Source organism: Aspergillus puulaauensis, chromosome 3, assembly GCF_016861865.1.
Source record: "Aspergillus puulaauensis MK2 DNA, chromosome 3, nearly complete sequence".
Taxonomy (NCBI): Eukaryota; Fungi; Ascomycota; class Eurotiomycetes; order Eurotiales; family Aspergillaceae; genus Aspergillus; species Aspergillus puulaauensis.
In genome coordinates this window covers 2373425-2389029 of record NC_054859.1, presented here as the reverse complement: position 1 = coordinate 2389029, position 15605 = coordinate 2373425, and the positions used below count along the sequence as shown (strand labels likewise).

Here is a 15605-nt window from a genome sequence, read left to right as displayed (position 1 = left end):
AGTTGGAGAGACTCTGAATTAATATCATCACTCTTCACTACCGATGTTGATGGCGATCAACGGCAGAAACTCAAAAATTCGGCATGAGGTATCACATTCTACGAAACGAAACGAATCTCAGACACGGCTGAGGCAGCGGCGGTCGGGCGTCGGCAAAGCAGCTAGGGAAAGCACCCAGGCTTGGCCGCTGAAGAAGCATCATGGATGGACAAGTCGCAGGACTCGGCCAGACGATAATCGCAATTTAAGGTGGAAAGAGAAGCCAGGGACACAAAGGAAGATAAGGCTGGCCTGACAGGGCCGTCAAATCAGCACGTTTCAGCCTCTCGAAGTCGACAGGCCCCTGAATGTTCCAGTTTCCTGCAGCTCATCATTCAAAGCCGTTGAGTGTTGATCCTTGACGGTCTCGGTACAAGAAACTTGAGCAGTACTACTACCGCCAGCCCCTATGTGTCGGTGTCATTAAACGGTTGTCATTTCTATGATATTCGCTGATATGTACATCTTGAGAAACGAAACAAGACAGGTGGGTTATCCCTAATCTAGTCGAACGACGGCATATCGTACGTATCGTCGCGATCTATAAAGGTGTCAGCATGGGTCCGTAAAAAGAGCCGGTTTCAACTCACCTTTGCGGTTCGCAACGATATATTTGCGCGTTTCAGCGATTTCGTGATCGAATTCAGAACAGAGCTCTTGCTGTCGCACCTTCACCCGCTCGTTCCACTTCGCTCCCCCGGTGACTGCTGCTTTGGCTACGTGGTAGCGGGACACATTATTCACAAGCATCATGTCGAATGGAGTAGTGGTGCTACCCTCTTCATTGTACCCGTTGATAGTAGCCCGGTGGATACGAGGACGACCGAAGAGCAGACTCTTGAGCTCGGCCGCATACCCATGGAAGTTGAAGTGGATGGGTCGGTCTTCTGTGAACATGTTGTCGAATGCCTCGTCCTTCAGAGCGTGAGGGTGGAGCCCTTCGTTCTCGAGGATAAACAGGTCCGTCACGTTGATAACGCGAACGCGGAGCTCAGGACAACGTTGTCGCAGAATTGCCGCCGCATAGATGACCTCGAACATCAGCTCGACACCGATCCCGACAAGCACCACGTCGGGACGGATTCCGTCTTCGGTGCTGCAGAACTTGAAGATCGAAGCACCGGCTCTGCAGTGACTTTCTGCCTCTTCCGGACTCAAATATACCGGAGTCGGCTGCTTCGAGCCCACCATGAGGTTGATGTAATTCTTTGATTTCAAGCAGTGGTGCACAGTGGTGAGGAATGTGTTGGCATCTGGCGGCAAATAAACGCGAGCTGCGTATGGCTTCAGGTTGAGGACAGCGCCGATGAAAGATGGGTTTTGGTGGGAAAACCCATTGTGCTCCTGCCGGGCCCAGGTGCTGGTCTCAATATAGTTGATGCTACTTACGTCGTGGTGCCATTTTGTCTCCCGGGCCTGTCGACTCTGTTAGCTTTTGGGCCATTAAAATACGCTTGAAGAAAACCTACCATTTTTGCGAATTTGGCATATTGGACCATCATGGTGTGCACGATGCCCAAGAAACTCTCATACGATGGGAAAATGCTCACTCGGCCGGTTAACGTATATCCTTGCATGAAGCCCTGGCACAGGTGCTCGCTCAGAACCTCGATCACCCGTCCGCCTTTTGCATTGGAGTATTCATCCCATTGGAAGTTCCTCGAGGTATGCTGCAAAGCGTCGCTCAACTTATTACTCTCCAACTCATCCGGCGAGAACAGTCGAACAAGGTGGGGGTTCTGGACAAAAACCTGGTCAATGAACTTTCCAATGGCCTTCATCGCGCTGAATTGTTCTCCTTTGGTCACGCAAAACTGTCTCCAGTCTGGAAGGCCCGGGGCTACATAGCTCTTGTAAGCCTCAGGTCGCATGCCAAGTTTTTTGTCGTCGGGGGGGATGGTGGATTTTATTTCATCAATGACGTCGCCATCGTCGGTGAAAAGAGTCTCTGGCTTGTACGAAGACAACCACTTTTGCAGAGCCTGGAGTTCCTCATCGTCCTTCTTGGCATTAGGAAGAGGAACCTGGTGAGAATGGAACGACCCCTCGATGAACTGGCCGTGCAGTTCTTTTGGCCCAGACCAACCCTAAAACAAATCAGCCGAGCTATCATCGTGATTCCCTCAGATAGCATACCTTTGGCGTCCGCAAGACGATCATGGGCCATCTAGGCTTCATGATTGGCTTCCCGGACCGTGCAGCCTTCTGGATCTTGCGAATTTCTTCAACAGCCCAGAGCATAGAGCTGTGGAGGTCATTGTCGATGTCGTTGAGGTCCTCAACAATGCGCACTTGGTAACCGTAGCCTGTAAACAGGCAAACAATCTCTCTGTTGTCCATACAACCAAAAATCGTGCGCTCGCTGATCTTGAAGCCATTGACGTGCAGGATTGGAAGCACCGCTCCTGATTCTGCGGGGTCAATGTACTTGATTGCATGCCATGATCTGGCCTCGATTAGTAAAAGGCGCCTACTTCCTCACAATCCATGCAAAACTTACGTGGCTGTGGGACCAGTCTCTGCTTCTCCATCTCCCACCACACAAGTGACGATTAAGTTGGGGTTATCCATAACCGCCCCAAAAGAGACAGACAGCGCATACCCAAGCTCACCTCCTTCGTGAATCGCACCAGGGGTCTCAGCATTGATGTGACTTCCAAATGCATTAGCCTGGATTCAGAACTGGTCGACGCATATATAAACTAACCTTGGCAACCCGGCACTGGTACTGAAGGTCGAAATGAGGTTATGAAGACCTTCCTTATCCTTGGTATACTCGGGATAGAACTTCCCAAGGGACCCTTCCAGCCACAACGAAGCCAACAACGCCGGCGCTCCATGCCCGGGGCCAACAACATACAGCATGTCGAGGTTCTGTTTCTTGATGATGAAGTTAAGGTGAGAGTAGACGAGAATTAACCCCGGACATGTTCCCCAGTGTCCTGTGAGCGTTAGTATGAGACGTAATTAGTGAAATTACACAACGATCAATGTTTACTAACCCAAAAGACGAGGCTTGATATCTTCCGATTTCAGTTGTCGCTTCAACAACACGTTATCCTGAAGAAAGATCATTGCTGTATGCATTATATTAGCGGCGGTCCTCCAGTCACAGTCAACAGACCGACCCATTCGTCTCCTTACCAGCAGCAATGTACGCCGCCGCCCGGCGATACTTGTACAATGCATCACAATCACTCTGATCCAGATTTGTCTTCTGGGCTGGAACAAGCAGCTCGCCAACGAGATCAGGGACATGCGACGCCTTAGGCGCCGGGTTCGGTCGATCGATGACCTCGCCAGGCATGGTGATTGGTGAGTAAGTAAGGGTCGGTAAAAGTCAATTAAAAGTGCAAATCGAATGAAAAAAGTTCTTCAAAATCTCCTTGTTAAGTGCCTTTATCTCCAAGCAAGAATGTGGTGGATGGGAAGTATACTTGTATGGAGCATCCGGTAAGCTCGGCTAGGCCGCCACTACGTCACAGTGAACTCACTGCAACAGCTCTGCCAACCACCAGCACCAGGCAGTAATGAAGCACAAACGTCAGAAACAGGATGTTGGGAAGGGAACAAAAAAGGTATGAGGTCGTTCAAATATAATGTAATCAGCCCACTTTGCAACGACCTTCGCAACCCCTCACCCATACAACATACAATGCTCAATTGAGACCTACCTGCCGATTTACTACCTAGTTTAATACCAGCGATTCACAATGCCGGGGAAATCAATCCTCTCGGTCAACGCGGGCTCCTCGTCCGTCAAAATCACCTTCTACACGTATGAGAAGACCCCCAAAGCTATTGCGAATGCGCAGGTCTCAGGCATCACCGCGCCCCCAGCAACACTGAAGTATACGCTCGGCGAGAAGCAGCGCAAAGAGGAACTGAAGGAGGAGGTCAGCACTCCACAGGATGCATTCAAGCTGCTCTTGAAGCGCTGCTTTACAGACCCCGATCTCTCAGATGTCGCGAGCAGCGATGACCTTGCGTATATCTGCCATCGTGTTGTGCACGGCGGGGACTTTGAGTCTGCGACTGTAATTACTGAAGAGACGTATCACCAGCTTGAGAAGCTAGAGGATCTAGCACCTCTGTATGTCTCCCATTTCCCTACTTAGCTATAAGTAGAGCTTCGCAAGAGAACAAATCTAACGCAGCGCAGGCACAACTTCTCCGCTCTCGAGATCGTCCGGCTTTGCAGAAAAGAGCTCCCCGACGTCCAAAGCATCACGTTCTTCGACTCCTCCTTCCACAGCACCCTGCCCCCCTACGTGAAGACATACCCGATTGACCAGAAAGTCGCCAAATCGAATAAGCTGCGGAAGTACGGGTTCCACGGGATAAGCTACTCGTTCATCCTGCGCTCCGTCGCTGGGTTCCTGAACAAACCAGTCGAAAAGAGCAATCTGATCGCCCTGCATGCAGGGAGTGGCGCTTCGATATGCGCGATCAAGGATGGCCGATCGGTTGATACTTCGTACGCACATACCCCTCCGTACATATCATGCATAGTCGCATACCACCAAACTCTCGCCCCTCTCCTCGAGTCCTCGGTCCTGGTCCTGGTCCTCCCCACTGCATCCCCATCTATCCCTTGCTTCGTGCGTCCCCGAGTCCCCGGGGAGGGAAGCCGGCCAGTCTCAATGAGGGAAAAGAAGACTGACTTTTTCCCGAATCCAGGATGGGATTGACACCCCTAGCCGGATTACCAGGCGCCACTCGCAGCGGCGATATTGACCCATCGTGAGTTTCCCTCCTATCCCCGATACAGTGATGAGCTGATCTGGGCCCCGGCCCAGGATCGGTTTGCTTTTTGTCTGTCCGTGCGCCCCCTTGCTTAGGGTCAGAAGGTTAGAAGGCTAATTCCCGGTTTTTGCGATTCTTCAGGCTCGTGTTCCACTATACCAGTGAGGCGGGGAAGCTCAGCCCTGCGAGTACCAAGGAGATGCACATCAGCACTGTAAGTAAGCACCTTACTCGGAGCTGTAGTGGATATAGATGCGGGGCATACTGGATTGCAGTGGCGCTAATGCGGCGACAAATTCTTTTTTACCTACATAACAGGCAGAGGAGATTCTGAACAAGAAATCCGGATGGAAGGCTCTCACGGGCACGACGGACTTTTCGCAAATAGGCGTGGAGAACCCGCCGAGCGAGGAGCATAAGCTTGCATTTGACATTCTTGTTGATCGCATCGTGGGGTTCGTTGGGAACTACTACGTCAAGCTCGACGGTCAGGTCGACGGGATTGTCTTCGCCGGAGGAATTGGGGAGCAAAGTGCGTTGTTGAGGAAGACCATTGTTGAGAAATGCCGCAGTCTGGGGTTCGCGATTGACCCTGCGGCGAACGAACGAGGTCCGGGGGAGAATGAGACGGTGGTGGATATCACCGCTCGTGGGAAGCCCGATGCGAAGCGGGTGTTGATCTGCCAGACTGATGAGCAAGTGAGTGCAACCACTGTTGGTGCTTTAAAAGTTAACGCACGTTCCTGACCCTTGCAGTTCGAGATGGCGTATAGCTGCATCCAGACGCGAGGTCTTGGTAGTTGAGCTGGGTAGCAGTGTAGGGCATAGCTAAGATAAGTTTAACGAGTCAATATCAATCAACTTTTCCGATAAAGGATCCCCGTCAACTGGACGCTGTCAGCATCGATAAAAAAAAAAAAGGCACGATGGATACCTCTATTATTGCCATCAATATATTGCAGGCGAACCCCACTGGCCTCCGCGCACTTGGCATCTTCAACCATGAATATAATAATATATAACAAACACCCGCAACCAGAAACTCAAGAGCAAAATCAACCGCAAACACATCCATCTATCCAAACAAAGAATCTCATGAACCTATCGAGTTGGCACCTATCCATTCTCCACCCTCATCCTTTAAACGGAACAGGAGCCCGACAACCGCCACCAATACTGGCAACAAAGAAAGAGATACTAAAAATGAAGCAAACATTTGGGCTCCTCATCCACGTACTTTTGCTAAATGACCTGTCTTTCAACGACCCGACCGCCCCGTGGCGATTAGGCGATTAAGCAAACAAAGTGAAAATGGCGCAGCACTCTGTCCGTTCGCCCGGGTCGTAGTATACTACTCTGGACGCGGCAAGTAATACGTATGGAGTATCAAAATCCCACGGAGGCCATTCCCAGTCCCTAGCCGGAAGGAAGCGAACGGCCAGCCGTGTGTCTTCCCAAGCCAAGTAAATCCTACCCGTTCTGCTGGAATCTGGACTGGGCTCCGAGCTGGAGTCTGCAGCTTGCGCAGTGGGACTGGCAACTGGAGAACTGGACACCACCTGACAAACAGATTGGATCAGCCGTCACAGAGTCAAGAGTCAAGACCCGCGGCCGATTTTCCAGTACCCACTCCCCGCCACTGTCCAGGAGATGATCGGCGGATATGCATACCTCCCGCCTGTAAGGTACGCGGAAGTCCACCCGGGAGAGGAATGAAGTACCCTCCGGCCTCCTGTCACGGATACCAAATGAATGGGAAACCAGGATTTTGCCACAGCGCCACCGAGGCGGGCTCTCGCTGTCTGTTTGGAGATTGCCGAGACGAAACCTGGCCACCTCCCTTGCAAGGTGTAACTTGAATTTGGGGCTGAGACACGAGAATAAAGAGAGAAATTGAATGGCTGAAACGACTTAGACATGCAAGAGTATGCTCTGTATATGTGGGAATGAAGTTATGAACCCAATATGAAGTTCCGAACCTCAGGAGGACTGGAGGAAGTTCCGGCTCCGCGGAGGATTTCCGTCCAAATCAACCCAGTGGACGCGGGCCGAAGCGAGTGAAGCTGCGACCAAGGTACTCATCAGACAAAAGTACATTAGTTAAGTGAGGTTTTTGGCAGGAGTTACGGAGTAAGCCAGTGATGTATCGACCGCGTAATTTTCGCATCTGCGTCAGGGCGGAGCTGGGAAGGGCTGAGGAAAAAAAGGAAAAAGAAATCCCAACAGAACTGCCGCAGGATTTGGAGGATCAGGGGCCGTATGCACGATTATCATGAGTTACCTGATTCATGGGACGTGCTAAGGCATAACCGCTGTATTAGTGTATTTCCATTTCACTTCATTCTGGCTGATTCAGGCACCCAGAACATCGGGGGTTACGGGAAGCTGATACCAGCGCGTGGCGAGGTTGCCTGACAGCCAACACAGAGTATACGACGTGGGCAGCGTTCAACGTGCACAAGTTTCAGGGCGCCCAGATCCTTTGATTGATCACGAATCAATCTTGCCTTCTGACATGATATCGAGACATTGCAAATATCTCAGTCATAGTTTCAGCTGTCGCCCTTGCTTTTTCTTGCGTTTTCCGCACCGGGAAAGTCGGAGTCAGACAGACATTTACTCCGTATACGCGCTTACCGAATGCCAGGGTCATGGTAGTTTCTGGTGCGAACAGCGAACGTCAATAGTGAACAATCTTGGCCAGAAGCTTGTATTGTAAGACCATGTCTAATGAGCTGGCCCCCACTAATGCGACGTGGTTTACGAGGCTTCCAGAAATATCCCGGTGATACAGGAGCTACCAAATTGTTCTCTGGTTCACGCGCCGGTGAGTAGACTCAGCACGAATACTATTCTGAGATGGGTCGCGAAGTACCTTCCAGAGCCGGGGTATTGAATAGTACATTATGTCTTGATTATGAAGGCCTCCGCTTGTAGGTCGTGCTGGTCAGTCATGTTGGCACATAATGCAATATAGAAAGACGGCCTAATACCGCTAGTGGTTTTTATGGTCGAACAGTATTTCGATAAGTCGTTCGGGAATCGGGAGGAATACATGTTAGTAGCGGAGTCTGGGAGTATCTCTCCATCACAGATACATATCAATCAACTCAGTATCTTAGATCGCCTATTGAGCGGCTATACCGGATTACCCAAAAACCCGACGACTCCCAGAATATCGGATGCGAGCGTGGGAGCGTGGGAGTGTCTGGCAGTGAGCAATTCTGCAGGACCCGCGCTTTCCCCGATTGCCCGGTTGAGCGACAGATTACCCAAGGTCGGAAAATAAACGGAGAGACAGAAATACAGCGCCCGTGACGAACATTTCCTTTTCCTTCGCAGAATCACATGGGACGTGATGGGAAAAAGAAAAAAGTGAGACGTGGCAGCTGACAGCGCGGACTGGATTTAAACCCAGACTCATAGAAATTTGAACTCATTCGGAGGCGTCCAGCTCGCCCGTAATCGACGAAACAAAGCGAGTCTGGCGACTGAAATATGTTATATCCACGCGGCTGTGACAGCTGTAGACGGTGAACGGGGTTCACAAGCGCCCGAGTTCTTCAAGTTCTTCAAGTTCTTGATGGCTCGGCAATTACCCATGGACCCGGTTACATCGAACCCACCGGGCGCGGAAGCGGAGATTTGATCGTGAGAGTGCTTCCTGGAGTGGATGCATCTAAGGCTGGAGGCTGGCTATTTTTATGCAATCATTATTGTGATAAGTTAGGTGTTTCCTTCGCATGTCTACTCGAGACATCTTCCTAGATGGAGCATAGGTATTGGTAATTGTGATATATTCAGTCAGCAAATGTGACGAATCCCGCCTCCACACAGGACGAACTTACATTTCCTCAATGAGATGGAGCTATCAAAGTTCAGCTACCTCTCCCCCCTGCTTCGGTCGCATATCTCATTCTCCTCCCAATAATTCTGCAAGGCGCGTTCGCAGCTTTGCATTGCTCCGTCAACGACTCAACTGCGACAAGGCGATCAGACCCTTCAGCCTCCGTTTGGTCCCCTGGCGGATCGGTCGATCGGGCCTGCGTAGAATCTGCAGCCTGCATGCACGTAAATCAGGCATGCGCCTAAGCACATCATCCGTCGTACGAGCAGGGCCCGTTCCTGGGGCCTGGTTCCAATGTGTGGCTCGGGCCTCTCTTGGATGGGTTCGTACATGATTTTCCCCAGAAGCGACAGAATCCCTGTTGCCATGCGATGATGCGAGGCCCAGGGCAGAGATCCCTGATTCTTCCCAAGTTGAGTTTGTCTGGTCTCGAATCTCAAACACAGTTTGATTTGAAGTTTATGTATGCAGCCGAACCACCTGTCGCCAAGCGAGTCATGAATTAAGGGGGGAGAAAGGTACTGAATCAGGAGGTTAGTTGTGTCGGATGCATAAACTGCAATTATTAGATATGACTGAGTGTGCCAGGAGGGTTTGACTTGTCTCTGTCCTGGAACTTCAAAGCCACTTCTTTCCTCTTGGAAATTATATTAATTGTCTATTTGCCACTACGAGGTTATTTTTCGTCAGTTGGGAATTGGAAGTGTTGGCTCATGGCTAAGATTCTCCCATATTACTCTCATCAAGGAAAAGAGATACCCCGTGGGCGATCGTTCTTCCTTTCCCGGAAAGGACAGGAGACCCATTGAGGAGATGAAGATCTCCTGGTCAATCGACATTTGCACACAAGGAGGCGATCACCCTGCAGCGTGCTAGTCCAGGAATGGTGTTGGTGGAACGCGGAATTGTCTCCCTGCCAACCTTGATGAAAACACCAGAAATTGGCCTCAACGGCTGGACTTCCTGGAGGCCGGCGGTCGTTCTTTTGTTTCTAGTTTGATTCTAGCTGTATTGGTAACCGGATTGTTCTCCGCTGGGGCTCCGCTGCCTCTGGAGTAATAGTTGAATTAACCTTTCCCTCGCAGGAATGACGCTATCTCCAAAACAGTCCTGGTGTGGTTCAAATCATTTACAGAGCACATCGATGAGGGTATGGCGGGAAAATGATTGGTGCTTTTGAGCTCATCACCTGTGGAGAAACCGGATCCTTTCCAAGAATGTCAAGTGTGCACCTCCGGCGTCTACTTACGCGGTCGTATATTTAGGCTGTAAGAAAGAAGCTGAACAGTGGGATCACAAAGCAGTCCAACGGTCCGCGTTGTGAACCATGGGAGAGAGCCAGGACCTAGGACGGTGACAGTCCAACTGCATCGCCTGGGCCTCCAGATTCCAGAACCGTTCTGGAAGCTGACTTAGTTGGATAGTGGATAACGAGTTACCCGCTGGGCTGCAGGAGGGTCGATGATCGACTTCTCAAGCACCCTAAATAGGCACTTTTTCCCCTGCACTTGACCCACTTAATACATGCGCCAATGCAGGAACGGCTGCATACTTTAGGCTGCTCTGCTGCGATACCAGACGGTTCGTCGGTATCCAGAATTCCTGGAGGAATAGGTTCCATGTCAGTGATTGTGGTCCAGTGAGGGCTCCTTAAAATTGCGACTACTTCTCACTTTGGAGAGCTTTCTCACGATGTACTCTGTATGTGCTTATGGAGGGTAGGCTGACGGCCTCGTCATCAACTTAGTATCGGGCCGCGATTTAACGGTAATCTCGCATGAGCCCCGCTTGGGGCGCCAGCCATCGTATTGTGGTTTTGGCTCAGTCGTAGTCGCTCACAATCGTGATAAAGTACCGATAGATTTTCGTCAAGCACCGAGGATCAACCGTGCATTCACCATGTTCTGCGGAATTAAAACTCCGGGGGATACCCTGGCAAGTGAGTCAGTGACACTGGATTCAACATCAGCACCTGAAACAGGCTTACGCGGAGTGAACTCCATACTCTTGCCACCAGAAGAGTGCTCGAAAGTTGAAAGACACGAGGATTAAAGCCAAAAAAAGTCTAAAGTCCAGACACATGCTTCTCGCCAAACAGACAGCCGTAACCTGGAGCTTGGAGGAGCCGAAGATGGACCGCGGGCCCGCAACCCGCGTGGCTCTTGCTAGGATCAAATCCAATCGAGCCAGGAAGTTGATCCTTCGTCGTTGCTTTAGACGCCGTTCTCCGCCGGCTGTGATCCACTCGCTGCGAAGTGAAGCTGGTGAACTCAGGTCCTGGTGAAGGGATCTTTTCCCGGTCGCCTAGTCATTTACAGTAAGCCAATTTTCCTCAATAGAAGGAGTTTTACCTCGCCTTGCCGCTGGATTGGAGCTTGATGGCCGATTCGGGGAGGACACCGGCGCACCGCAGGCGAACCCACAGTGGGTTACAGAAGGGAAAGGGGATCCCAGAACGCAGTGGATTTGCGGGACGAACGGAAATGCAGCCTGCCAGGCTGCCAGGCTGCCCTGGAACCCTGGATGCCGGCCAGCGGGCTGGGCGCCCGTTGTGGGGGTTGAGAACTTGAGAGCTGGTTGGGAAAGACGCTAGAATGATGGAATCGACGAAGAAGATTCGATGGTGGTACAGCGTCGATACAGGCGTACGGATTACGGAACTTGTAACATTAGGACGGGGGGAAGGCGGGAAACAGTGGGTGCTGCTGGATATCCTCTGTCCCAAATCACGCACTACGTAGTTAGTCAAGTTAGTTCGTTGTTGACGATGTGACGATGACTAACGGCGACTATCCAGGCCCCTTTTGGCCAGACGGGTTTCCCGTGACCGTCGCGCGAAAAAGCAACGAGTGCCGGAAACAAAGCCAAAAGTGATGTGCAAACAGCCAGGAAAAACAAAGGAAACCTCATCCTGGGCATCTGTGATGGATGCTTTTCGGCCTGTATCAGTACTTTCTGCTGATGGACACGCACCAGCCCACAGCGAGCAACAGACCCGTCCGGAGCAAACTGACAGAAACCCGTCTGACATGAATCAATTTTTAGGAAATCCAACAGGGTTCGCGACTTCCCGGCCGTGAAAGAATCGACTTGAAAGAAAACGATCTGGCTGGCGATGGACTAGGGCGGCGCTACCCTCCAACTCCCGCGGGTGCAGCATGGGGAATGGGATGGACCGATGGACCGATGTAGGTTCATGATTGCATGGAAGGCCACACAAGCGCCTGGGTTGGTTCCATCGTTGCCGCTCTTCTACACTGGCATTGCCTGTCGGATGATGTCAAATCTATGTACAGCGTTGCGTTTGCACATCCTAAAGGCCGTAATGTCAGATCATCTAAGCGGCATATTCTGGAAGCCATGTATGGAAGCTGCAGGGCCGGGCGAGGTCGCCTGGATTCAACGATGACTGCTCAAAAATGATACGATTCGCTGCCTTCAGCGGAGCCGGGGTATTGCCTGTTCAACCCGTGGGCTACAAGCGCAGAGCCTTTGTGACTGAGAACCTCGGCCCTCGATATCCAACCATTGGCAATATTTACGGCAGTTGGCGCTCATTTGCAACAGCCACCACCAATGAGAGCCCAGTCCTGAAAATTCGGGACACAATGATAGACGTTTGCACATCTGGTTGGAAGGCGATGAAAGAAAGGCACGATATAGGGCTCTTTTTGCGCTGAAAGATCTCTATCTGCTACTGCCTGTCTTAGACTGCTAGTTTACTAGTGCCCCTGAGTCTGGGTCGTCTGAAGTCACCACTCGTCACCACGCGAGAAATAAATTACATCCACTGATCCAGACAAGCCCTGGCGGGTCCAGTGGGTGATGGAGACTGGATTCGGATCCATCCGCGGCCCTCTCTGCTGCATCAAACCTGTCCGCCTGCCCCGAAGAATCGGTTCCTGGCTCTGATTTACCTGTCTCTCCACTCTAATTTGCTCTCTTTATTTCCTTCTTTTTCCAGATCAGTTTCATGTTTGACTGAGAAAGATGGTGGCTGGCGCCGGCCGCCGTCATGGCTATTGGCCCCCTGTTCCCGTATTATTCATCCGCAGTTTTATTTTTGGGAAGCAATCAAAGTCCTCCGAAGTCCTCCCGTTCTCTCACTCGAGAAATGGTTTGGACAGCCTAACTCTTTCAGCTTCTGGACGAGCGCTCTGGAAAATACGTAGCCACAGCCCCGACGGAAATACGACGGGCAGGGGTGGCCCAACGAATCCAACGTTCAGCCTGAGATGATGAGATCTGACCACTGCGATGGTGGAGTGAGATAGCGCGATGACACGATTAAACAAAGGATCAAGCGAGGGTTGCTCGAAGGGGGAGGTGTGGCAGGAATGGGACCCCGTAGCACTGAGCGTTGGGGGATAGAACCCCCTAAGAACGGCAAAGAAAGAAAGGGGCAAGCCAAAGTTGATGGATCGCTGGCACCCACAGCTTCGCGTCGCTGTACCTTACTACCGGGACGGGAGAGCCGCAGAGCTTCCAAGAATCGATTATTTATTTGGCCTTTTTTTTTAATTTTTTTTTTTTTGGTGGTTTATTACCTGTATTGAATCTGACTGGGGGCATTTTAGCTGTTCCATGTAATATTTATGACGATTCACATATTATTCTTCGAGCTCCGAATATTCTATTTTTCCCCTTTTGGCATTTATTTTTTCCCCTGTCTTTTTGTACTTGTTGTTTCCTGTAAGTTCGAGCCTTACTCTTTTTTTTTTTTTTTTTCTTCCTGGTCCTTATTTTTGTTTCAATTACTCCGTAGACCCTGGTTATATATCAATGCTGTGATCCCCCTTCTACTCATCTGGCTTCTTGAAATTCCTCAACCATCCATTCCTTAACGGACGTAACCTCGCCCTGTCCTTCTCCCTCCTCCTACAACTCTCTTCGGCCATACCTCTCGTCCTCAGGCCCTCTAATTACGTGACCGACTCCCTCCCTTGAATCCCGTTATCTCCAGGATTGTTTTCATCTCGTCGGACCAGCCGGACCACTTCCGTGGCACTCTCTCCCTTTCATCCTCCTTGCTGCGTTTGGACCCATCCGCAAATCGCATCTCTCGCAAATACTACTAGTATATTTGTACCCCCTTCGCCGCTTCATAGACTCAGCAACACTGCCGTCCGCTCGAAATACCAATCTACGAGCTACCGTCGTTCCCAGCACTACGGAATCAACAAATCAGAAAACCCTCGATTTCAGACGGACTGGTCCTCTGATTCTCCCGGCCGCGACGTTCCCCGTTATCTTTTTTTTTTTCTAAGCCTGCGGTACTTTAGCGTCGCATTCCTGCCCTACTACCTGCTCGGCCTGCTTCGTCACTGCGTCACCCTGCCTTAAATTTGGGGTTGTGGGCAGTTTAAAGGATTGGATCTCACCTGCAACATTGCTTGGAGTCTTTGATACCTTACTAGTCGGCCCATCCGCTCCGTTGTCCAACGCAGACCAGTCCACAGCCACCGGCTGAATTGCATTTTGTGGAATATTTATTAAATCTGAGTGAGATATATTCTGTCATTATTTTAAAGCGTGAGTCATTCCCTGTCTTCAGCTCCGTGGTATTTAAACACGGCGCATCCCTCCACCATCCCCTAGCTCTTTTCTATCAATTGGAAATCGACTTAGGCTGACCATGGCTGTGCGCGCAGAACGCAACATGATTCTCCGAGACCTTTCAGCTTGCAACATGGGACGGGGGGCCTACGACACAACAGGAGTCAAGAAGCCCGGCGCTCCTCCACCACCGCCGAAATAAACGCTTGAGCTTCCGAAGCATGTGCCCACCACATGATATTGTGAATTTTTCCAATTTCCTACCAAAAATCGTTTGTGGATTCGTTCAATGGCGCCTTGGCCTCTGGAGTTTGACGTGTCTGTCATGAAGGCGATCTTTGCTTGTAAGTGGCCCTCGCCGCTGCGGTAGCGGTACCTCCGTTTCATCGCTAATCTTGCCTTGCAGTTCCTTGTAACACTACCTTGCTCATCGTCGGCCGCTATTCGTTTCGGACTTCATAGATTCCTTTAATACCGCCATTTCCTTCTCCAAGTGGAGATTCTACGTTCTACCCTCGATCGACACGACCGTGACCTTTTTCTTTACTCTTTGACCGATACTTCGAGCCGTTTTTTTCTACTATTCTATTACTACGTTTAATATCTTCACCGACACGAACTAGCTGAGGCCATGATCAGTTTGACACCAAAAGTGCTGCGATGCTTTCTGGATTTTGACATTTGGGGTTTATCGTCGTTTTTCCTTTTGTACTGGCGTTTGGGATAGACAGGAATGGGTTTTGATATTTTGGGATGCATGGGTTGTGATACCAAGACAGATTAGATTTGTGGCCTCGCGGCCGATTTTTCTATTTGCTATTTTTTATTTTTTCCTTATTCTTTTTGAGCTGAGGTTTGTTTTTTTCATCGATTGGTTTAGAATTCCTTTGTTTGCAAGAGTGGTACTTTTGTCGCAATTTCTGTACAATATCTTGAGATTCCCTGAGAATGCAAAGCAGGTGTTGGCAAGCCGTGCCTTTTCTTGGTTCATGAATATTGGGCGACAGCAAAATAACCTTTTGACCAAACATATCAGCGTTGGCTTTCAACGCGAACGACGCCGCCGATGGTATTGCTCCAACCTTGCTTGTTAGGCGGGATTTACAGATGCAGGTGCATTTGATTCGGCCAAGGCTGTTGAATGGAGCTAACAGTGCCTTAGTATCTCGTAGGCCCGTCCTGGTCAAGAACCCGGCATTCTGTTGTGTAAGAGGTTCCTTTTTTGGGCAGCTATCAGGGCTGCAGAGTCCCATGCCGTGCGAGCCTGGGTATGTAACATCCAGAGCTATTCAAGAGGTCTCGCCGTCCGTCTGGCACGTCATTTCCTCCGACTGCGTGTCGATGCACGTTTAGATGTACAATCATTCGTCCATGCGGACTACGCATGGGGCAGGCCGCACTATCGTGACTTGTACCC

The 15605-nt window shown here is 50.6% G+C and overlaps 3 protein-coding genes across 3 annotated transcripts; 1 reads left to right on the top strand and 2 right to left on the bottom strand.

Annotated features, from left to right (window-relative positions):
- Window positions 1-542: 542 nt before the first annotated feature.
- Window positions 543-3297, bottom strand: APUU_30947S (putative phosphoketolase; the record flags this gene model as incomplete). Its single annotated transcript, XM_041702097.1, has 7 exons — window positions 543-580; window positions 630-1455; window positions 1509-2126; window positions 2176-2485; window positions 2540-2692; window positions 2747-2981; window positions 3042-3297. The coding sequence occupies 7 exons, from the start codon at window positions 3295-3297 to the stop codon at window positions 543-545; spliced, it is 2436 nt and encodes an 811-aa protein (XP_041554916.1).
- Window positions 3298-3752: 455 nt separating this feature from the next.
- APUU_30946A (putative acetate kinase) lies at window positions 3753-5589 on the top strand (the record flags this gene model as incomplete). Its single annotated transcript, XM_041702095.1, has 6 exons — window positions 3753-4132; window positions 4202-4516; window positions 4720-4782; window positions 4927-4999; window positions 5104-5484; window positions 5542-5589. The coding sequence occupies 6 exons, from the start codon at window positions 3753-3755 to the stop codon at window positions 5587-5589; spliced, it is 1260 nt and encodes a 419-aa protein (XP_041554915.1).
- A 9408-nt stretch (window positions 5590-14997) lies between these two features.
- Window positions 14998-15441, bottom strand: APUU_30945S (uncharacterized protein; the record flags this gene model as incomplete). Its single annotated transcript, XM_041702094.1, has 1 exon — window positions 14998-15441. One exon carries the CDS (start codon window positions 15439-15441, stop codon window positions 14998-15000), a length of 444 nt encoding a protein of 147 aa, XP_041554914.1.
- Between the last annotated feature and the right edge of the window lie 164 nt (window positions 15442-15605).